The sequence below is a fragment of the Petromyzon marinus genome, chromosome 51 (genome assembly GCF_048934315.1).
Source record: "Petromyzon marinus isolate PM22_M1 ecotype Great Lakes invasive population chromosome 51, UKy_Petmar_22M1.pri1.0, whole genome shotgun sequence".
Taxonomy (NCBI): domain Eukaryota; kingdom Metazoa; phylum Chordata; class Hyperoartia; order Petromyzontiformes; family Petromyzontidae; genus Petromyzon; species Petromyzon marinus.
This window is the reverse complement of record NC_133717.1, coordinates 10,196,541-10,219,548: the sequence shown is the minus strand read 5'-3', so window position 1 is coordinate 10,219,548 and position 23,008 is coordinate 10,196,541. Positions and strand designations below refer to the sequence as shown.

The 23,008-nt window shown below is 49.2% G+C and overlaps 1 protein-coding gene across 8 annotated transcripts in view; it reads right to left on the bottom strand.

Moving 5' to 3' along the window:
- The window catches only part of LOC116953433 (dystrophin-like), a 373,535-nt gene that overhangs the window by 34,277 nt on the left and 316,250 nt on the right, over positions 1-23,008 (bottom strand). For all 8 annotated transcript variants that reach the window (XM_032973644.2, XM_076074969.1, XM_076074971.1 and 5 more), the window contains 2 exons: positions 3,593-3,654; positions 406-480 (listed from right to left, as the gene is read on the bottom strand). In XM_032973644.2, coding sequence (XP_032829535.2) covers positions 406-480; positions 3,593-3,654 — 137 coding nt within the window. The remainder of the gene's footprint in view (positions 1-405; positions 481-3,592; positions 3,655-23,008) is intronic.

Below are 23,008 nucleotides of genomic sequence, written 5' to 3'. Positions count from 1 at the left end.
CATTCAAACTAACGTGATACACACAGCCATTCATCCTGCTTTTCACCTCATGCTCTGCTCATCGTGACAATCTAAACCCATCGGGATGGTGGACATTTCAGGCTGATGACGACTACAAAATCTCCTTGCTGTTGTCGTCTAAAACGTTTAACGTGTAAAATAAACAATCGATGTGGCCCAATTTACATTAAAATTCCCAGCTGCCCTAACCTGTATTAATTTAGCATTGTCATTCCAAACCATTGCGATGGTCAATGTTTACTGGGAAATTGTTGACGATGTGTGTGCATATGTGCGTGTGTGTGTGCGTATGTGTGTGTCCGTATGTGTGTGTGTGCGTGTGTGTGTGCGTTTGTGTGCGTTTGTGTGCGTGTGTGTGTGCGTATGTGTGTGTGTGGTACGTACGACAGAGGGCTTTCTGTAGACGCCTCAGCTTCATTGCCGTCCGGTAAGCAGAAAACCGCACGCTGTTCAGGTCCGCTATGGACAATGAGAAACGGCGTGTGTGAAGCGGCTAAGAGGTCAGAGCGCTGAGCTGACACTGATTAAATATCGAAATCAAATCCAGGCAGCTGCCGGCCATTAAACTACGCTCCCAACTGTAGCGAGTTTATAGTCTCAGCTAACGTTTAAAAAAAATAAAGAAATAAATGCAAACACGGTTTGAAAAATAAATAAACACACAAACCGCCACTTCTTTCAAATGTTTCTTGCCGTTGGTTTTCACACCTGATGTTGACCGTTTGTGTTATGGTCGAAACGTCGTGAGAATTTTTATTGTTTTATATATACTTTATTATTTTATTGTTTCCCTTCAACGTGACTTTACCGAAAGAACTAAGAATATATAGTCACCAATGGTTGCACAAAAATCCCAATCACGTTAAATTCGGTTCCGTACCGGTAATTTGGGTAAATTCCAGTTCTGAGAATAAAAATTTCATACCGGTTTGACTGCTTTGTCAAAAGCAATTGCTCTCGGGTGGCAGAGCTGGTGAGATAGTGCTGCCCCTTAACTGTGTGGACCAGAGGTCACTTGAAGGTAGCCCCTGTGATATCGGCCGTTTGTTTTGTCGGGCGACGAGCATTCCTCTCGGTGGCTGGGCTGTGAGAGAACCGAACGGACTCACCGTCTCGTGGAAACGATGCCGAGAGTACACAATTGGGAGATAATGAAGACAAATAACTTCAAAAAAGAACATCGTCACAACTGGGCTCCGAGCATTGGGTGTGAATTCCTGATGAGTGGAATGTAGCCGTCTAAGAAACTTCCACACACACACTTGCCAAATATCTGCCAAATTGTAGGTCACCGCAATTATCCGAGCGCGAGTTTTCATGAATACGCAATGAGAGGTTTCTTGATCGTGTTCATCCATTACACAGACGAGTAATTAATCTGCCTGCAAACTGTCAGCATTTGAAGATGGGACACATTAATGAGAGGCCATTCTTAGTAACACACGAATCACAGGCAAATTAACCTTAATTTCACACAACGGGAAAAATGTAACTAAATAATATTAGAACTATTGAATTTTAAACGTAATGGCTCAGCCTCTGACAGCAGGCAATACTATTACTCACTACAAATAAATTATTTATGAAAATAAACACTTTCAGAATATCTTGGGACGTTTTTTTTTTCCGTTTCTCCGCAGCCTCCGAAGAGAAGCCAAGGCGAGGACGGACGACGTCAAGGGCTTGCCGATCAAGGTGCTGCGCTCAGGGTCACATGGAGCGGAAGCTCGTACATAAGCCAGTGCCCAGATTCTCACCTGGCTCCTTTCTCAGCTCAATGGCCACACGTGGTTGTACGAGTCCTTCACGGGCTTGCAGCGATACAGCATCCGTGATTTTATTAATTGCCATGAATCACGATGACAATTTTGATCCGTGCGATGTCTGCCCCTAAATATATGAAGCTCATTATTTTTCACTTGTTTCTCCGCGGACGTACGTGCCATGCGCGTCAGCGTTAACACTTTGCCCAGTACTGTGATCGTCACCTTGCTCTTCCGCTTGCAACTAATTTCCATTCCATATGACGTTGCCAAAGCTCTGTCTGGTCTACAGGTTGGGTCGGACAGCTCTTCTTCTGAGCCGGAAATCAGATCAGTGCCATCTGCAAACCTAAGGTTGAAGAGATGTTTCTTCTTCCAAACGATACCGAACTGTCAAGGGGTCCAAGGGGATCTGGCATGATTTGTTCGAAATGCAAGTTGAATAAGCCCGAGCGATGCAGGACAACCTTGTCCCGTACCAGCTGTGATACAAAGAGCCACTGTCTAATAGTGTTGTCCACCTGAAATGCATTATATGCATTACTGTAATGGTTGCATGCCAAATTAAATGTACTGTCAGTGTTCATTACACTAATGGGCCATTGAGTGCAACGGGACATTATTCCATGAGATTGAGGGCAGAGTGTCTTGTTATTTAAAGCAATAATAATTATAATAATGCTCTCCTACTGATTCAGAAAACCCTCAAGTGAGCTTCAAGACTTATTTCGGGAGAGTCCGTCTACATTGGTATGTGTGGCCAATTCCGTTAATGGAGTGTTTGACACGTGGTCGGAAACCGGAGTGCTTGGAGAAAACCCAAGCATAGGAATGGATAGCGCTCAAGGATCCGCCCCAAACGGATTCAAGGATCCACTTGCTCCACTGCTGCACCCTTACCAATTTGTTTTGATCAAACAACCCTTGGCCATTGAAGAACTGGTGGCCACCATGGGATATACTTGTCACCGAACCTTACAATTACCAAAGATAAAAGGGGGCGCAAACAAAAGATATATATATTTTAAATTAAACAAGTTAAGAAATATCACTCATACGTACGCATGGATTATGCAGTGCTTTCTAACATGCACTTGTGTTCAAGAGTAATTAGCTGTACGGAAGTCGACAGGTAGCTGTCTGGATAGACACGAGTTTGCATTTCGCAAACAGTCCTTTTCCCTCCGGTTTTTGTCTGCAAGTTTTTGCCAAACAACCATTTTAGCCGATTCCCTCAGTAGGTTAAATCGCTAAATAGTAAGACATCACCGCAGGCTAAGTCATACTGGATCACCTTTACAACAGTTGTAGTGGAAAGACAGACGGACGAAAAGTTACTGGATAAACTGTTTCAACATTGAGTTAGAAAAGTTAAAAAAGTATACAAAATGGGAGAAACTACACCCTCTCGTTATACGGGAAGCAACAGCAGGAGAAAACTTAACTTTTTTTTTTACCAGGTAAGGCCCACTTGAGCTATATAGCTCTTTATCAGAAGCGACCTGGCCACAACAAATAGTGGCACAATCAAAGTGGCTTATCATGTGGAAATTTATAGCAGCCAAATACTCTAAATGCACCATTTATACATGTGGAGGGGGAAACACGGAGGACCCGGAGAAGAATCCACGTGAACACGGGGAGAACGTGCAAACGCCAAATACACAGGCGTCAGGTTCGGGTTTGAACCCGCAACCTCCTGTATACCATGCGAGGTAGTTAACATCTCGCCACCGCAGCAGAAACAGCAGCAGTAATGCCCTAATCCACCCGTGTGACACATGCATGAGTTGCCATGGCGATCTCACCCAGGGACTGGTAGAGTGCGGCCATCTTGGGGTGGTCCCAGCTCGTGCTCTGGGTCTGGTGGCTGCAGGGAAAGGGGGAGAGAGGGAGATCGCAATGAGTCTTCGTGCGAGATGATGACCGCTCAAATGACCTTGACCCGTGGACACGTGAACACCGCACTGCCAAGGTGCCACGAAGTCAAATAATCCACCGCTTGAATGGACGTATTTTGAACGTCTTTCTCACCGTATGTAGCCAACCGTGCTCACCGGAGAAGGCCTCCTCATAATATATCAGTCACGAGGGCTTTTGACCATACTTTACCGTGCCGGTTCGTGTGGGTTGGTGAAAAGGGCGGCCCAGTAGCAGTTCATATATCACTCGCAACTCATGTTAGCCACGGTTGGGAATCAAACTCAGGTGGAGAGATTCAAAGTGCGTCGCGCTAACCAATGCGCCACTGATCCATCCCCCTGAATTCATACTCCCACTAATTCATGAAATCTATTTGTCGTTCTAACTTAACAGTTGTGAAACAAAAGTAGCACAATGACAATAATGATTACTTATTTTTGCCAGGAAAAATACACTTTCAGGAAGGCTCCTGCATTGGCTTTTCATACAAAAAAATGCAACCAATGAGTCTTTTTATTTATACAAATGGGTAGAAATTGGAATTCCCAGAGAAAATCCGCATGCACGCGAGGGCAACACTATCCCCGTACAGTCGGAAATAAACGGAGATCAGTCAACTTGCCGTACCTCCTTCTGCCGGCAAGCCAGGGAATGTCACCTCGACGTGCGCGGGAAGGAAGTTTCACAACATTCGCGTGACCCACCAACCCTTGGCCTCCACTACTGCTTGGGATTTACAACCGGCCGTTTGCGTCACCTGATCCCGTGGGGAGCGGGCAAGAACGCTTAACGCAGACAACCCAACGGCTCGACGACCGCTGCCTCACTGCCATCTGCGAGTCGCAAAGTGATAGTGTTGTGTTTGGACACGGCTAAGAGAGAGAGAGCGTGGGGATTGCAGGCCATTAATAAGTTCATGGCCGTGGCGACTAAGAAGGCGTTGCCATAAATGGTGTTAATGATACGCGGGAAAACCACATGGAGGATGAAAAAATATATACACAAGTAAAAAAAAATGTTAAACGATCAAACAACAACAGAGCTAACGGAATTAGGTTTTACTTTCCTGAGTTGAGCATGTTAAGAGGAAGCGTCGTTCAATGAAAGCAATTGTAAACGCGTTCTTTTTAAGCCACGTCACGGTGTATTTCGACCCCTTGGAAAAGATAGCGCAGGAAGGAAAAACACCTCATGTACTGAAAAGTCTTTGTCTTGTTCCCGAACTTTAGTTTTTGGCGGTCGTACTCGCAAGACTTTTCAAACGCCACCCCAGGAAACACGCAAACGTTCGGCCATCGTCGGCACGTGGTTTGCACCGTTGGCCTCACGTTGACGCAATATTCCCCGCTTACTGAGAAATTTCCCTGGTTCACACATCTGGCAACAGGCAATATTGTAGAACTGTAGGCTCAAAACATTTGACGACAAAAGCCAGTGTTAGCATACGCTGTGTGTCTATGTTGTGTGTCTCTCTCTCTCTGCTTATGTGTGTCTGTCTGTGTGTCCCCGTGTCTGTGTTTTGTCTCTCAAATTTAGCAATCTTTGGAAGGACGTAATCAACCAGGTAAGGTGCTGACTGTTGTGTTAGCCGACTCTGTGTTGGATTGCATTGTATTTCTAAGTTTAATAGGTGTGTTTTCTACCTGATGACGATTGCTTGTCGTATTCTATTATTTAATTTATTTTATTTCTACGTGACTTTACCGAGAGAACCAAAGGAGCTGTACACATATTCTGATTTTAAGGCAGTGTTTGTCAAGAGTGACTGGCAGTAAGGAATTTAACCGACTTTTACAAGAACAGCTTTTTGTATCGTCCTTCACAAAACAAACAGTGCAGAAGACAGTTAAACATCTCTCAGAGTCTGTAAACCTTGCGAGGACAAGCAACTCACTCGAGGCGAGTTGCTGTACGCATGCGGACTATGCATTCTTGGAGTAAAAAAATATATGCCAATAAAAATGTTATGTTTATTTATAATGCATTTAACGCACATTAAATAATGGCAAGATAATTGGTGCAGTGCTGAGTGAAGCTGGCGACCTCAGTTCCATGCCAGGTCACAGTTAATATTTATATCAAGAACATATTGTACATATATAATGGAGAAAGTGGCGTCTCAATAGTTAAAACACGACACGATGAACCAAGTCACCTTAAGTTTGATCCCAGCCACGGCTAACATACAGTGGGGAGTGGTATCAGAAGCGGGATTGGTCTCCGCGCACCTTCGCCAACCTTAAATAACCAGCACGGTGAAATCTGGGTAAACAATGTTTACGACACCGGTTGATGCTGAACTAGTAACTAATTGGCAGGTTTTGTTTACGTGACAAACTTTACCAAAACTGGCCGGGTCGGGTGGTGGCGGGTTTAACGACACATTTCATGCCGACGCGACCTAACCCAACAAAAACCTCTTATGAATCTTTTCGATCTTCCGCCAAGATTGGATTGACGAAAAGCTGTACATTGTATTTGAAAAATGTATAGCATCGCTGTGGTTTGACTTGGTTGGGCTCGATTATAAATGGGAGCAGTCAACGTTAATGAGCCTATTTTTCAAGTGGCGTGGGTGAATGTTTAAAAAAAAACAACAACTCCACATCCACTTTTTCTCATAAAAGATTTAAACCTTTATTTCGAGGAAAGAAAGAGACTATAATTGGATGGGCTATTTATACTCGGTGAGAAGAGAGAAAATTGTGCATGTAATTAGCTGGAGAGAGAGAAAGAAAAAAACTGGCTTTGTAATGAAAATAGAAAAATGTTTTTCAACGTCACCTCTTTGGTGATTTGTGTGCCCGCCTGCGCTGACCTGCCACACTAATGGAGTGGCAGGCACCCTGCCAAGCTCACGACCCAGAAGCGTAAGGTTCAATTCCTAGCAAGGGTGCGCTGAAAGCACGTTGTGTAATTATCCACCCACCACAGTCTCTCTCTGCTTAGTGGAATATCGGTAGGGATGCCACCCATCCTGATTTCCCCAGGATTATTCTCTTTTAGTGGCAGCCGTCCTCCGGAAATCTGTAATTCTTCCCAGTTACGCAACAATACACTGCTCAACACAATGGACATAGTTCTCCCCCTCTTCCCGTACTGAGAGATGTTCCTCTTCCTACGGTGTGTCCTGGTTTTTCGCATCTCAGAAGTCTCAACCCCATAGGTAATTGAAGGTAAAAAGCCATGCACGGCGAAATCTCTTCCAGCCCGTATTCGCCAGCTTATGAGAGCAGTCGAACGATGCCTCTCCAGTGAAGTGGGGCCTGACCCCCGTGTACAGGGCCTATTATTCACCGTGGTGTTTATACCTCAAGTTGCCCTGCTTAACGACGTCGCTTGTATACGGCACTGCTCAGCTTAACCGTGGTAATTTAAATTCGTTTTTTTTTTTTTAGCTGGGAGTTTAAACTACTTTTCCAAACAGCAAATCGTTTGCCCGTAAGCACCACCGGGGCAGCGTGCAAATGTTAACCGTTGCCGCTCGAGCTAATTTCACTGTGGAGAACCTGCAGAGACTGGCGTGTCCGATTGCTAAAAGGTGCAGGTCTGGAGAGCGCCTTGACCCTGCAGCAGAGTGGTTTTCGCCGAGCTCGCCTGCACGCGGGAGGCCGACGTTTGACGCAAGACGTTACACCGAGGTTTACGAACAAGGGGACAGAGGGGAACGGGGGGGGGGATTGTGTTTTGGCCACCAACGGCCACTTATCCAAACACCGAATTTTCTGGATTATAAGGTGCACCCCCCCAAAAAAACTTTGGTGGGGCATGGAAGAGGACAAAAAAGTGTTTTTTTTAATAAATCGTGAGGGCACGGTACTATGGACCGCAGTCTCCCAAAAATGAGATTCTGAACGGCTGTTATAAAAATTCGTCGCACGGGCAGACAACGTCTTCTCCTGATGTTACAACGCACTCGCCAACCGTCTGTTTAAAATACAGGGCGGAAAAAAAAATGAACGCATCTTGTAGCGCAGAGAATACTGCAGCTCCGAAAGCGGCGGTAACAACTGGAATTTTACAGACACGACGACCGAGGCGGCTGAACACCGCGATTAAATGGGTTTATAGTTTTTTTTTTCTGACGGCAGTAACTTTTCAAAAGGGGGAACAGCGGTGAAGAGAAAAGGCAGGCGCGTCATTGTTATGCTCACAAAGGAGAAATGTCTCGACGGGCTTTTAATCATACGCGACTCCGAGCCAGCGGTGCGGACGATTATTTCAATTCCATATGCAACATGAGCCTTTCATTAGAGCGAATAACAACACCCCACGCGAATGGGTACCATCCACCAATGCCCATGTTGTGACGCCAAAGTAAGATCCAGTCTGGCCAACTCTCCCTGCGCCTCCCCCTTCCTTTGATGTTCACTCAACCCTCCACCCCGCCAGCCCTGGTGTTCAAAACATTTGAGTTCGTTGGAAACTTACAACAACAAAATTTGCTCTTGGTAAAATTCCAATAACATATGTAAATCCTAGTTATTGAGTAAGAGTAATAGCTGATCATGAAATAAATATATGACCAAATAACAAATACAGTAGACTGATAAATAAATATACGAAACGGCGCTTTTGCTTCGTTCTTGGGTCGTTAAGTGAAACATCTGAAAGATAAAAAAAATTGAAAGAGCTGCCAATTGGGGGGGTGGATCGACTCACACTCCCGTGCCACTTTCTGGTGACTTAATTGCATGTGCGTCGAACTTCTTTCGCACCACGCATAGCCAAACTGTGCTCATCGGGGGTGCGGGGGAGGGCCAACAAACTAAACACAAACTGCGGTTCTAAACAGATACGTTTTCCCGTCGAGATTTAATTCATGATCAAAGTTCAAGGTATCAAATTCATTGCGGAATCCATTCCTTTCTTGCCCTTGTACACATGTGGCATGCAAGAGCGTGAGCAGAACACAATGTCGTGCAAGGTAAACGAAATCAGGAACTAAAAAAAAAACCCCACCGACTCTTACACACGCACGCGGTTCCACGTGTGTGCCATGAGCGTTACAGTGAACATGAATGGATCCACGGTAGCATCGCTACACCGCTGTGTTCCAATTTAAATACACGTGAAGGCAAAGGTGCAGCAGGATTGGGTGTTCTTTCTCACGCTACTGTGGGCAGAAGGGCCCCCCACAAAGGGGAGCTCCACAAAGCCTCTCGCGACGGTATTTGGCCTACTCTTCCACGCTTGCACGACACCCCCCCCCCCCCCTGCAACGGGTGGGAGTTGCCCAGGCTGCTTCCACCACCGCTCCAGGGACGGGAGGCGGGTGAGGGATCTAAGAAACCCGCAGCAATGGTTCAACTCTTGTGCCGGGAGATGGAATTGAACTGCTGACCTCTTCGATTGCAAGTCGAGGTGCGGCTAAACCGTTACACCACAAGCAGCGTTCCCCTCGTGTCACTTGAGGTGTTTGATTCTACCAGGTACCGCTTCCTGAATCAAGCCGCCCAACCTGAATCCCCCCCCCCCCTGCCCCACTGTCTGGGATGTCTCTCATTAGTCACGTCCAGCTGCAGGAGGTGTTCCCCAGGTGTCTGCTGCCCACGCCGAGTCAGACGAGGGAACATGAAAACCCGCTTTTTTGTAATTTACGCTGGGGGAGTCTTTTCAGGCCAAATAATCCCATGGTTTTTTAAGTGTCCCATTTCTTAGTAACTCAAAGGTGCCAATCACTGCTGCTGCTGCCACTTATTGCTGCACGTGTCACTGCGAAGCCTGGGGTATGATTTGTCGCTGCTGCCTGTTGGGCAAATCACTGCCCCCTCCGTCTCTTTGGCCTCGGCTGCACTAAACGCCGACAGTGTAATCACAGCGGGCGTGCGCACCTGACGTGCGCCCACGTACTGGCGGAAATACCAACAAAACAGAAAACACACACGCGCACTCTCGCTGGAAATAAGGGGTTCTGGGAATAGATGGGTTTACCTGAAAATTACACCGTGTGAAGCCTAGCGTATGCAGGACATTGCAAACTGGGCATTTTACTTTAAAAAAACTCATATATTTTTTTATTTCGCAGCCGCTACTTGGTTTTAGAAAAACTCTTGAGACGTGCCAATGAAATCACAGGTTTCCCACACAACGTGTGTCCGAGTCGCCCGTCTGTGTAGGTGGGTGTTTGTTCTGTTTGTGTTCACACATAATTGACGTTTCATCTTGCGCGGAATAAACTTTGCAGGTGACGGGACCACATCTCCGCATCATACGAATGTCTGTTTGTTTCCATCGCCACCACTTCCGCTTAAGCTTGGCAGAATTGATTATAACATTACGATTCCGAGAAGGGCTATGAAGAGCCTGATCTAAGAATTGATACATAATTTAGAATGTTGGAACAAGTGCTTGCATCGATGCAAATTAAGCTTGGGTAGAATAAAAATTCCTTTGAGAATAAAACTATTTTTTATTTGACCAGGTAAGGTCGACTGAGCTACGTAGCTCTTTTTTAGAAGCGACCTGGCCACAAATGATAACTTAACGAAGTGGCCTATCACGTGGGAATTTATAGCAGCCAAAATACTCTGAACGTATGTTTCTAAATGTGGAGGGAAAAAACAGAGGATCTGGCGAAAAATCGACGCGACCTCGGGGAGAGAGACACACACAAACTCCAAATATACAGGCATCAGGGACAGGATCGAACCCATGACCTCCTTGCATACCAGGCGAGGTAGTTAACATCTCGCCACCGCGAAACCCCACATGAGATGAGCCTTGCGCACACGTCCGCGTGACAAAATAAGAGTGAATGTGCGATGCGAAGTGGAAAATAATCGATCAACATTAGAGTCCTCTGACAGCACCTGGCACCAGTCTAGGGGAAACAGTGCCATTTATTTCTCTTTACATACCCAGCGACAAGCCCTATCACTTCATCCTGACACGAGCTGACTCCGGTCTATTGAAAAACCCTTCAAAGCGTGTCCCATTTAAGATGAGCACGTGTTTGCTTTGTGTACACTGCTGACTTTAACTGTTTTCACTCCTAGCTCTCCGATGCGGATTTCAGGTTGGGCCGTGCGTTTGTCACTACAGCCTCTTCTTCTTCTTGCGAACATTGGTCGAATCTTCCGGTCAATCTGCGAGTTTCTGTTTCCCACGGAGCCGAGCAAAGGTTTCCGCGTAGGTCGCAAAAACCTCACGCCGATTGCACTTTTTTTTGTCAACGGGGAAGTAGCTTCCGTGCTGCCGTTACTGTTTTATTTCCATTTCGTGAGTCACAAGTTGAGCCGTGAAGTATGTGGGGTTTCTCTCACGCTGCCAGCGCCGCCGGGCATCCCCACCGCACTCGCCAGCTCTCCCTGACGTTCGCCACTCAGATGTGAAACAGGTAAATGGCGCAACGTGAAAAAAGCACGCCGACGTCGGGTGAACGTGAAAGAATGAAATGAACACTACACGGGTTGGAGGAGGGTGAGGGGGACCGGTCGGCAGGGAGTCAAGGCTGGCATTTGAGAACAATTCCTGGAACACTACTACACGAACTTAAATTCTTGGTTCTTTCGGTAAAGTCACGTAAATATATGTTTATAAAAAAAGTAAAAAACCCCATTGACGTTTCGATCGCAACACAAGCGGTTTTTTTTAATTTCCTATTTACGTGACTTTACCGAAAGAACCAAGAATATGAATTCCTGAGGTCACGAAGGTTTTAGGCCAAAATTTACTCCACAAACTCTTGAGCGTAGATACTCGAGGCGTGAACGCTCACTGCGCCCCCCCCACCACACTCTCTCTCTCCCTTTCCTCCCGTGGCCTATCGAGTAACAGGACTTAAAACAAGGTTGAAGGGGGGAACGGGCGACAGCTGAAGAAACAAGGGGCACGCACTTGGGAGATGAGAACAAATGGGGCAACAGCAACAAGTATGCGGAGTATTCTCAAATCAGATGCAGGATTAGTGCCTCCCTCTTCTCCTTGTTCTGATACACTCCCTTTAATTGAAAAAAAAAACAAGCTCTTTTACTATGCTAAAAATATGTATGCAATATGGCTTATTTTGTGATGAAGAGGCCCTGCTAGCCAATAATGTCGGGTAAGCCAAGTATTTGTTTAAGAAGCCCGATTCTGCTGATGAGACCCTGAAAGGTGGAAACCATCCCACAGTTTTGCTTGCTTCTGCATTTGCTGCTTAATAAAGATTGGCCTGGAAAGCTACTAGGCTGAAGGACGAAAACAAATAACGTGTATTATTATATGCGAAGATGCCAAATGCAGTTATGCCTAGGAATACGCTTGTAAAATTGTTTTTATCAATGCACAAAGACTTATGGAGCATTTTGCTGCTTAAAACCTCTCTGTAGAATTCATCAAAAGGCCAAACTAAATGCAGAAGTCTCTGCGCTGCAATCTGTCTCAGAAATCTGGCACCTTTGGGGGGAAAAAAGCAAAAGTGGTCGAAGATAATAGGCAGCAATGTTTATTTGATATAGATTTATGCCTCAGGGCAGTGGCTGGTAACTAAACATCATAGCGCAGAAATAATGGGGAGAGTATAATACCAAGAGGAACCTTTGTCTCTCCCCGTCAATACACGTGTCCGTCTGCCTATTTATCTGCCTGTCTCATCAGCCCAATTATAATCAAGTATCTGTTCGTCGATCTCTCTCGGTCTGGCTCTTCTCATGTTACGTTTCCTGACGTCGGCTTGTCTTTAGATTCCTCGGAGTTTTTTTTGGTCCGGTCCCCATCGACTGACTGCAACATATCCCCATTACACCAATAACTTGCTCACAATAAAAGTCCCGGAAAAGCCTCATTTGGGGGCATTCGATAACGGTAGCAATCTTTGGCGTAGAGCTCACGAAAAAAACAAACAGACGCGAATTATCTTTACATTCAACTATCGCAAGAATATTTATTCTCAGGTGGAGCAAAAGTAGTTTAGTTCTCAGGGCATGTCTATAATTCTGATGACATTACAGCCCTTTGTCAATCCACTTGTGGATAAAAGGCCTCTCTCTCCACGCTTTGCCGATCAGGGGTTTGTTTTGATTGTACTTCACCGCACTCGTCAGCGCAGGTTGGTGAAGGTAGCGGGCAAGGACCGGTTCAGGTGTCACTCACCACTGATTTGAGCCGTGGCTGGGAATCGAACCCAGCAGGTATCGCACAGGGGTGCTACTGACCACTGCATCACCCCCGTTGATATTTATATCTCCAACTCCTATCGATTCTCTCTCTCTCTGTGAAGAAGGGATATTGCCCGAAACGTCCCTCATTATATATTTATTCTTTTGAGGACACGGTGTTGTTGACGGATGTGTTGAGTCTTCTGTATATCATTGCGCAATTTAAGATACTTATTGGACTTGTTTTAAGAGAATTCATGTTAACGATTCAGTTCGGTGAACGGCTTGCCTCTCACGAGTGCCGGGTTCATAAGGTTCAACCTGTCATGAAATCACATCTTCCCACTCACTTCTCAGAAGCCAGCCGATCAACCATCGCTCGGGCCATCTGACTGTAGTCGGAGGAATGGAGATAATTGATCTCAAAATAGGTTGGACTATGGTCCACAATGTTCCACTTTATGCGGTTTTAATGAAAAATAATTAACATCCCATTTTCAATACATCGCTTGAAGAAGGCCTTCCCATACCATACCAGTCATGACGCCGATTTACCATACTTCACCACGCTAGTTAGTGTGGGTTGGTGAAAAGGGTGGCCCAGTACTGGTTCAGATATCACACGCCAATGACGTTAGTCATGGGCAGGACTCAAACTCAGGTAGCTGGGTTCACAGCACAATTCGCTCACCCACCGTGATACTGCTAGCCTGGAAGAGCAGTTTTTGTTAGCTCCATGAAAATAAAGACAATTCCAACCCTTTCAGCATGTATGTCTCTACCGCACGCAGAGTTAGGCAAAAATCACCACGATATTTGTCATTAGTCGAAAGCACAACATTATAATCATTACGTCTGGCCCATGCTGCTATAATTGCATCATAAATAAAGCACCCGAAACTCTTGGCAGTGAAGCAAAAGAGCACTGTAGACAAATAAACCAAAGCATGAAGAAATCACACCGAGATGCTTAAAAACAAATTTGCGCCGGCCATAGGATTTTACACTGCAGGTGCCCATAACATCAACTCCAGTGGATACCTGCATATGTGCATGTGGGCAAGAACCACTAAAGACACACACGCACGCACAGACACGCACGGAGAATTATAACCGTGCAAAAAGAAAAACACCCAAGGGAATAAAAAGGATTTGGGGGGAGGTGGGGAAGAAAAATCTTGGAATGTGAAACGGGCAAAACGGCCGTCGGCTCTGCACACGCCCGGGATTAGAGCGAACACAACGAGCTGCTGCTGCTGCTGCTGCGGGAGATGCAGCCGCTCCCCAGCCCCCCGCTCCTGCCCCTGACCCCCCACGGCCCCCTCCCCCTGCCGCCCCCCACTCCCCACACACCCTCCCCCACTAGACAACTGAGTCCCCCCCCCCAACACAATTTTATCGGAGGACGGCGACACAACCCCCCGTGACCCTCGCTCGCTCAACCCTCGTTCCCCCCCCTCGCTCCCCCCCCGCCCCCCCCTGCCCCCCCCTTGCTCCCCCCCTCGTTCCCCCCCTCTCGCTCCCCCCCCTCGTTCCCCCCCTTCGCTCCCCCCCCGCCCCCCCCCTGCCCCCCCTCTCGCTCCCCCCCCTCGTTCCCCCCCCTCTCGCTCCTCCCCCCCTGCCCCCCACCTTTGCTCCCCCCCCTGCCCCCCCTTGCTCCCCCCCCTCGCTCCCCCCCTGCTCCCCCGTGCTCCCCCCCCTGCCCCCCCCTTGCTCCCCCCCCCCTCGCTCCCCCCCGCTCGCTCCCCTCGCTCAGCACCCGGCACAGCAGCGCGGCGGCGTTGAAGGCGACGCCGAGGAAAACAAAAACAGAAATCGCGTGGCGCGGGCAAACCTGGAGATGTTCACGTCCATCATCGCCAAACGCGATCCCGCTGCAGGACGGACGGACGGACGCAACTTGGGAGTTGAGTGAAAAGTTAGGGCAAGCCCGACGATCGACGTCCACCAACAACACCAACACTCACCGAGCCGAAAGCAAAATAACCATCGGAATAAGTAGACTGGAAGGGATTCGGACTTGAAGACCGATTTAGAGGGCGGCAAAAGCGAGGAGGTGCCCCCCACCCCCCACTCCGCTCGCCAGCCGAGAGGCTTCAGACCATTCCGAGTTCACTGCACGCGCGACTCTGCCCCTGGAGAGCACCGCGACCAACCAGTTATGAGAAGCGAGGCGGCGGAGGAAGAGAGAGAGGGGGGCGGGCAGGCTGCGTGTGCGGGGAAGGCGTTGTGTGTGTGTGTGTGGGGTTGTGTGTGTGTGTGTGGGGTTGTGTGTGTGTGTGTGGGGTTGTGTGTGTGTGTGTGGGGTTGTGTGTGTGTGTGTGGGGTTGTGTGTGTGTGTGTGGGGTTGTGTGTGTGAGTGGGGTTGTGTGTGTGTCTGGGGTTGTGTGTGTGAGTGGGGTTGTGTGTGTGAGTGGGGTTGTGTGTGTGTGTGGGGTTGTGTGTGTATGTGGTTGTGTGTGTGTGTGAGCACCTATGAAGGCCGGAACGGTACACGAGGGGGTGGGTGGCCAGCACCACGCCCGACCGCCTTTGTCTCCCTAGTGGCGATATTTACACACCGCCCCAGGTACTCATTTGAGGCTGAGTTGACCTAGGGGAGGCCCGGGACCGGTTCAGATAATCGTCACTGGCGTTGGCCGTGATCGGGAATCGAACCCGGGTCGCCAGGTTCATAGCGCAGCGCGCTAACCGCTACACTACCGCTAACAGCACTTGCCCCTACAGTCTGTTAAGGCTATACGGGGGATCTTTGTCTTTTGATCTTTGTGTGTGTGTGGGGGGTTGTGTGTGTGTGTGGGGTTGTGTGTGGGGTTGTGTGTGTGCGCGGGGTTGTGTGTGTGTGCGCGCGGGGTTGTATGTGTGTGGGGTTGTGTGTGTGTGGGGTTGTGTATGTGTGTGGGGTTGCATGTGTGTGTGTGGGGTTGTGTGTGTGTGTGAGGTTGTGTGTGTGTGTGGGGTTGTGTGTGTGTGGGGTTGTATGTGTGTGACCTCCTGTCACAGGTGCTGGCTAAAGTGGCCCCTCGGGATAGAGTCATCTTGTTGGGTGACTTCAATGCCCGAGTTGGTCATGATGCTGGTACCTGGTGTGGAGTGATTGGAGGGCATGGGTCAGATCAGCTCAATAACAACGGTAGGAGGCTGCTAGATTTTTGTGCAGCCCATGGGCTTGTAATTACCAACACGCTGTTCCGGCATCGGCGCATCCACACAACATCATGGATACATGCCGGGTCCAAGCAAGAACATCTGCTGGACTACATAGTGACGGACCAGTGGATGCGAGCCCATGTCCTTGACACCAGGACCTACCGTGGAGCCGATCTGCCCTCTGACCATCGACTAGTCATCTGTAAGATGCGCCTGCCATTCTTCCACTCCGGTGGTGGGTGTACACCCAGGACCCCATTCCAACCTAAAGTGGCCTGGTCTCAGTTAGCTGATGAAAGTTGCAAGCGAGAATTTCATCATCACTTGCGGCTAGGTTTGGCATCGTTCCCCACTCCTCCTGATGTCGAGGGTAAATGGGCGAGGTTTAGGATTGTGACTCATGCAGCTGCAATGGCTGCTTTGGGTATGCGGTCCAGACCTCCCCAGAGACCCTGGCTGACAGAGGTGTTCAGGATAGTTGAGAAAAAGCGACAGGCCCACTGTCATCGGCTACAGAATCCCAAGTCAGAGAATGAGGAGGCTTACCGCAGCCTTCGCTCGGAGGTTCGGAGAGCCGTGAGGCGCTGCAAGGATGGGTGGTGGTCGTGGGTTGCTGAGGAGATGGAGTCTGCCTCAATGGCCCGTGATCACAAATCTCTATTTAACTCCATCAAAAAAGTAACCTGCAGCGCCACACCTATTACCATCATTAGGGGAAAAAACGGTGATCCAATCTCTGACCCCCAGGAACAGGTTTGCAGATTTGCTGAGCATTTCTGTGAGGTCCTGGGGGAGGGAAAATCCCTCAGCCAGGAAAACATCGTGGCACAAAGTGGGGATGACTCTGCTGAGGCTGCGGTTCCTCAAATATTGGAAGAAGTCACCCCCTGTGAGTGGCTGGCTGAGGTGCCACCTGTTGAGGAAGTACTGAAGGCGATCCGGAGTCTGAGACCAGGAAAGACAGCAGGCAGAGATGATCTCCCAAGCGAAATGCTGAGGGACGGTGGCGTTTGTGCACAGACTGCCCTATATGACATCATAACAACAGTCTGGACCACTGGATGGGTTCCGCAGGATTGGAAGGATGCCCTGGTGGTCCCCCTCTTTAAGAAGGGCAAGCGCACAGACTGTAACAACTACAGGGGTATCTCACTCCTCAGTGTGCCAGGAAAAGTCCTGGCAAGGATTATTCAACATCGCCTTGCCAGCACACTGAGGAGAGGCTTGCGGAGCCCCAATGCGGTTTCAGGAAAGGGCAGTCCTGCACAGATGCCATATTTTCTGTCCGTCTGCTACAGCAGAGGTGTAGGGAATTCCAGCAAGACCTACATCTCTGCTTTATTGACTGGTCAAGGCCTATGATACCATCAGTAGGCCTGGGCTCTGGGTTGTTCTTGGTGCTTTTGGAGTCCCTGACCCTCTGCTCACGATCATTAAGGACCTTCATGAGGGTGAGCAGGCCCGGGTAAAACTACGTGGCCGGGAGTCAGAGCCATTCCCTGTACACCTTGGGGTGCGACAGGGATGTCCTCTGGCTCCCACATTATTTAACATCTATTTTGACCACGTAGTTCGCGAAGCCTTCAATAGCTGTACCGGAGGAATCTCCATTTGGTACAGATATAATGGGAGGCTGATCGATGCCCGGGTGCAGTCAAGGGATGGCTCCCTATTGCTCAACCACGTTATGTATGTCGATGATTTGGTAATAGCTGCTCATTCAGAGGAGGAGTTGGAGACGCTGCTGCTGAGACTGGAGCGTGCCACTAAGAGATGGGGCCTTACCATCAGCCCCACCAAAACTAAGCACCTGCCTGGGTATTTTGTACCATCGGACACTCCACTCCCACAACTCCCAATCGGTGATGGGGCAGTTGTGGAGAGAGTGGAGAGTTTCCCATACCTGGGCAGTGTGCTTATGACCGGCTCCAGTTTAACAGCAGAGGTCTCACTCCGAATCAGTCGAGCGGCAATATCTTTTCATCGGTTGCGTAACGCTGTGTGGAAGCTACCTGGTCTGTCGCTCCGCACTAAGCCTCAGGTCTTCTCGGCCACAGTCATTCCCTCCCTTCTCTACGCTTGCGAAACGTGGACCCCCCTATTGGAACATCTTCGCCGGTTAGAAACATTTAGGCTAGCCTGCCTACGATCCATCCTGGGTTTAACCAGGCTGGATTGTGTGAGGAGCTCACAAATCCTTGAAAGATCTGGGCAAGGTCCCATCGGTGAGCTGCTCCGGCAGGCAAGGCTGCGTTGGCTGGGTCATGTAGCCCGCATGCCCATCCACCGCATGCCGAAACAGCTTTTGTTCGGCCGAATCGAGGGGGCTAAACGGGCGCGGCACGGGCTAGAGAAGAGATGGAGTGATGTGGTACAGGAGGACGTGGAGCTGAGTGGACTTGCCAATGACTGGTACCAGCGGTGTCAGGATCGGCCTCTGTGGAGGAGGCTCGTGAAGGACGCTACTGGGAAGTTGGAGGCAGTCGCCCTCCAACAACAACGGAGGGCGGAGGAGCGACGCTCACAACAACGAGCGGAGCGCCGGGTGGCTAAAGCACAGCAGGTTGGCACAGTAGGGGGCACAGGTGGTGCATCAGCCAGTCATCTCAGTCAGTCGACCCGTGGCACCTGCGTCTGCCCCGTGACCTCCTGCCAGAGGGCGTTCGACACTTCACGTGGCTTCAAGGTGCACATGGCCTGGCACAAGCGTCGTGGTGACGTCACCGCCACTTAGTGTGCGAATGGTGGTTGTTGTGTGTGTGGGGGGTTGTGTGTGTGTGGGGGGGTTGTGTGTGTGTGTGCAGGGTGGAGTTGAAGCGATGCTGCTGGATGCGGGGGGCCATCCATTGAGTCCGTACGCGTGGAGGGGGGGAGAGGGGGGGTTAACCCAAATGCGTTCGCCTGCGTATGGGGGGGGGGTCTACTGACAATGTAGCCATAGGAAACGGGGGGGGGGGGGTGGGGGTGGGTGAAGCCTCGACAATAATTTGTCTACATTGGCCTTCAAATGAGTTAGATAGTCCGGCGGTGGACTATCTGTTTGCTTAAACACGTTAATATTATTAATCCTTGATCGTTTCTGCGTGGATTAAATATCGGCCGTTCTATAGGATTCGGGGGGTGGTGGGGGGGGGGTGCGCCAGGCGAACGTCCGCAGGGGGGGTGGGGGTGTAAAAAGTCAGCGTGCGTACACAGGGAGGGGGGGGGTCAAGTTTTGACAGATTTTTGCGTTCCAACTACAATGAATGGCCCCCTAACACGCCGTTGCTCGCGCGCACCCCACACACGCACAGCCTCACTCGGATTACTGCCGCACAATAACCGTTGGGCTGACAGACAGACAGGGCAAGGTAGGAATTTTCTTCGTTTACTTTGATGTCCTCTTTCTTTTGCTGTTCTTAGGGAGAGCGGGGCGCACCGCTCGCTAAAATATGCAGCCAGAGGTTTTGTCTACGGCATAATCCGCCATCTGCAACGCGCGCACTCACAGCGGCAAGGCGGGACTGTTGTTCTTCGTGCGCTGCGGCATGATGAGATAGCGAACGAGGAGGGCTGGGTCAGTGCATTAGAAACGATGTCAGGTCACAGCCACACCAGCACCACCTGGGCTAGCAGTGGAGGTGTTTTACACATTGCAGCGCTGGGACCATCGGTTTTTCTGCGGCATACACACAACGAATTGGTTCACTCGGTCTCAACTCAATTGATGCGCAGCCAGAACGCAATTCCCGAAGACTAACGGCTCGGCGAAATAGAATTGAGAAGACCGGTTCGCTTGCACTGGGAACATTCTGATTGCACGTCGGGGAGAAGGGGGCACACAGACTGGGTGAGGTGGGGGGTGGGGGGTCTTGTCTAGAAGTTTTCACTGCGGAAAACTCGGGGGGGGGGGAGGTAGGGGGGGGGACACACTGCCAAACAAACCATAGTGGGGGCAATTGTTTTCATCACGCCATCAAGTTGGTAACAACAAAAAAAATACCAGCGGCAGTCGGTGGGCCCGTACCCCGCTTGTGGCGAATGAGCTGCAAAAATGCACGCGAAATTTGCTGCCAGTCAAGCAGTGTGCTTGAATGGGCGCCATTCAGGCGTACTTCACGGGCGTCACGGTGGCGAGATGTTACCTCCCTCGCCTGGTATACAGGAGGTTGCGGGTTCGATCCCGACCCCGACGCCTGCTGTATATTCGAAGTTCTCCCCGTGGCCGCGTGGATTTTTCTCCGGGTCCTGCGGTTTTTCCCCCTCCACATTTGAAATCAACGTGCGTTTAGAGTATTTGGCTGCTATAAATGTCCACATGATGAGTCACTTCGTCGGGCTACCATTTGTGATAGCCAGGTCGCTTCTGAAAAAGAGCTATGAAGCTCAGTGGGTCTTACTACCTGGTAAAATACAAAAAAAATAGAATGCCCCTTTTCATTACCTACCCTTGCCCTTGTGAAAGTCCTCGTGTGCCACCACCAGGGAAGGAAAAAAGCGAAAACATTAAATGGGCCATGTTTATGCGTTCCCCGCCCCCCCCCCCCCCACTGGCTCACTCGCGCTCCTCGCTTAATTGCCACATTTTGATGACGTTTTCTCCCCCGGACGAGCAAAGCGAAACAAACAATAAACCGACGCGCAAAAGCTCAGCTCCCCGAGAGCCGCCATACGCACATTACAGCTCCGCTTGCGAGTAACGGAGGGTCGTCAAGCGATTATACGGCCAACTTTAGGGTAGCAGCTCAGGGCAGAGCCGTTTGAAGTTTGATGGAGGCCCGGGGCTTTCCAGTTATAGTTTTTTTGCATATTCAATTATTTCCCTTCTACTTTTATACTGCCTCCCACGGCCCATGCCAAACGCTCCATTGGTTGTTGATATCTGAGTTTTAAAGCTACATCAAAGTCGAAATGAACAACATTGTTTTAATTTCGGCACATCATTGGCAGTAGAACACAAAGTGATGCCATTATTTTAATCACCAGAAAAATAGGACTCATCAATGCTGTGCTGTTGCATTTCAACCATTAAGCAATTGTGGAAATGTTTTTGGTGGGTCCTCAAAATCTGAGGCCCCGAAAGCCTCTAAGTCAATCCGAGGCCCTGATCTTGGCCAAGCATTGAAACACAGCTTTGGGTTTTTATAAAAACTAAACTAAACTAGCCTTACGATTGACTTTAAAGTGAGCTTTGAGGCATTTGTGATCATCTGCCATTCATGTCCCTGAGTCAGTGATTGTGCCAATTCCCCATTACTATGGTGGCCGGTGAGAGTCCATCCAAATGGACAACTACCGTTGACTTTCCCACAATGTGGATAGCTCAATGTATTGACCCAGGAAGGTCGGGGGGAAGGATGGGCCGAGCCGACACGCACAACCAGGATTTGAACCCGCAAACTTTGAGGGTTTGCGAGCCGCTCGCTCCACGGCCGAGCCACCTGGCCGCTAGGCCACGGGCGAGAAACCACTGTGCAGTGAGGCAGAGTTGAGGGCCCTCTTGAAACCATTCTAAAATTCCTCACACATTGGCCGTTGTGTTTGGGGGGGGGGGGGACGTTATCACTCCGGAAATCTATGGCAACACAAAGAATTCCACACGGGGATAACAAAAACGTTTCTGTTTAAACTCAGTGAGAGGAGGGCTTGAAGACGGGGTTATTAAAGACCCCCCACACTTGTCAATATTATTTTGTTAAATAAGCGCGCGCTGTTAATTCCACCCGCACTTATTGCTCGTACAGGCATCAGGAGCGTACGTACACATGAAGTAAGGGAGCTGCCACGGTCGCGCCATGGTTAGGCCACTGGACTTGCAAACCACAGGCCACCAGTTCAATTCGATCTCCTGGCATAGCGGTTGAAACGATGGTTCAAGTTTCTTAAAATCCTCCCGTCACCACCTCTGTCCGGCCAGCAGTATAAATGGGCACGCCCGCAGTTTGTCGATCGGCAGATTTGCGTACGGTGAGTTTAAAGTGTGGGTGCGTTCACCTCTTCCAACACGTCTGGTCAGCGTGGAAGACGAGGCCAAATACCACTCGAGTTAGCTCCAGCGAAGGCCCTTCTGCCAGCAGTGGCATGAGCAATCTTATTGCAAAGCTGGACATTAACTTTAACCACTTTATATAAATGAGGTATTGGGAAAAGTGTAATTATTATGGCTTCATGACTAATATCGATTGGCTAAGTGAGCAATACTTGCACCAAATCGCTCGTATGTATGTAGAACGTATTTCGCACTGTATGTAGCCAACCGTGCTAATCGGAGGTGCAGGGAAAGGACAACAAACTAAACACAAAATCAGCAGCTTCCTCATAGGAATAAATATATATTGTGCTTCCTAATAGAATTCTGGTGCAGGACTGACTGATTTATGATTCGTACATATTGTATGCAGTATATTCTCACATGACCCCTGCATTCACTAGAGGCCACTATATTCACCACAATGTTGAAAACTATATATATCGATTTAGGGGCTCTGCTGCAGGGTGCACTCATGGTAGATGAGGAGTCGGGCTCCCTTTGCCGATTCTTCACCAATTTGATTCGTTAACTGTACTGTGAACCGACCCGTCCCTCTACCTCTACCATCTCACTTCCTATTCTTTCCTGATTCCCTCTCCACTTTCCCTTGCTTCTCCCCACCGTCCCCAACCCACAGCCCACCTCGCATAAGTTGTTGTTGTCGTCGTCATTCGGACAGAAAATCACACTGATGATTAGATCGTATCGCGTTCCTGGGAGGACTAATCATTACACCGCTAGTTCATGTGTTCAATTTCACGGTAACGGAACTAGAGAGATGGAACATCTTCAACTCAACAAGCAGAAGGTGTCATTGACCCTAGAAGACAAATGTCTCTACCCCATCGGGCCCGTCAATGACCCACTCTTCTCCACACACCTGCCCCCTCATTCCAGCAGAATGCATATTTAATGACTCTGACAGCACCAGCGGGAGGAAGGACTCCCTAATTGGCCTCCCTGCCTGCCTGCCTGTCTCCCTGCCGAAACCCTCAGGTTTGGCTACGACCTGTCCAGCAGAAGCCACGCGCAGGCATTAAGGTCACTCGTCACTCAATCGA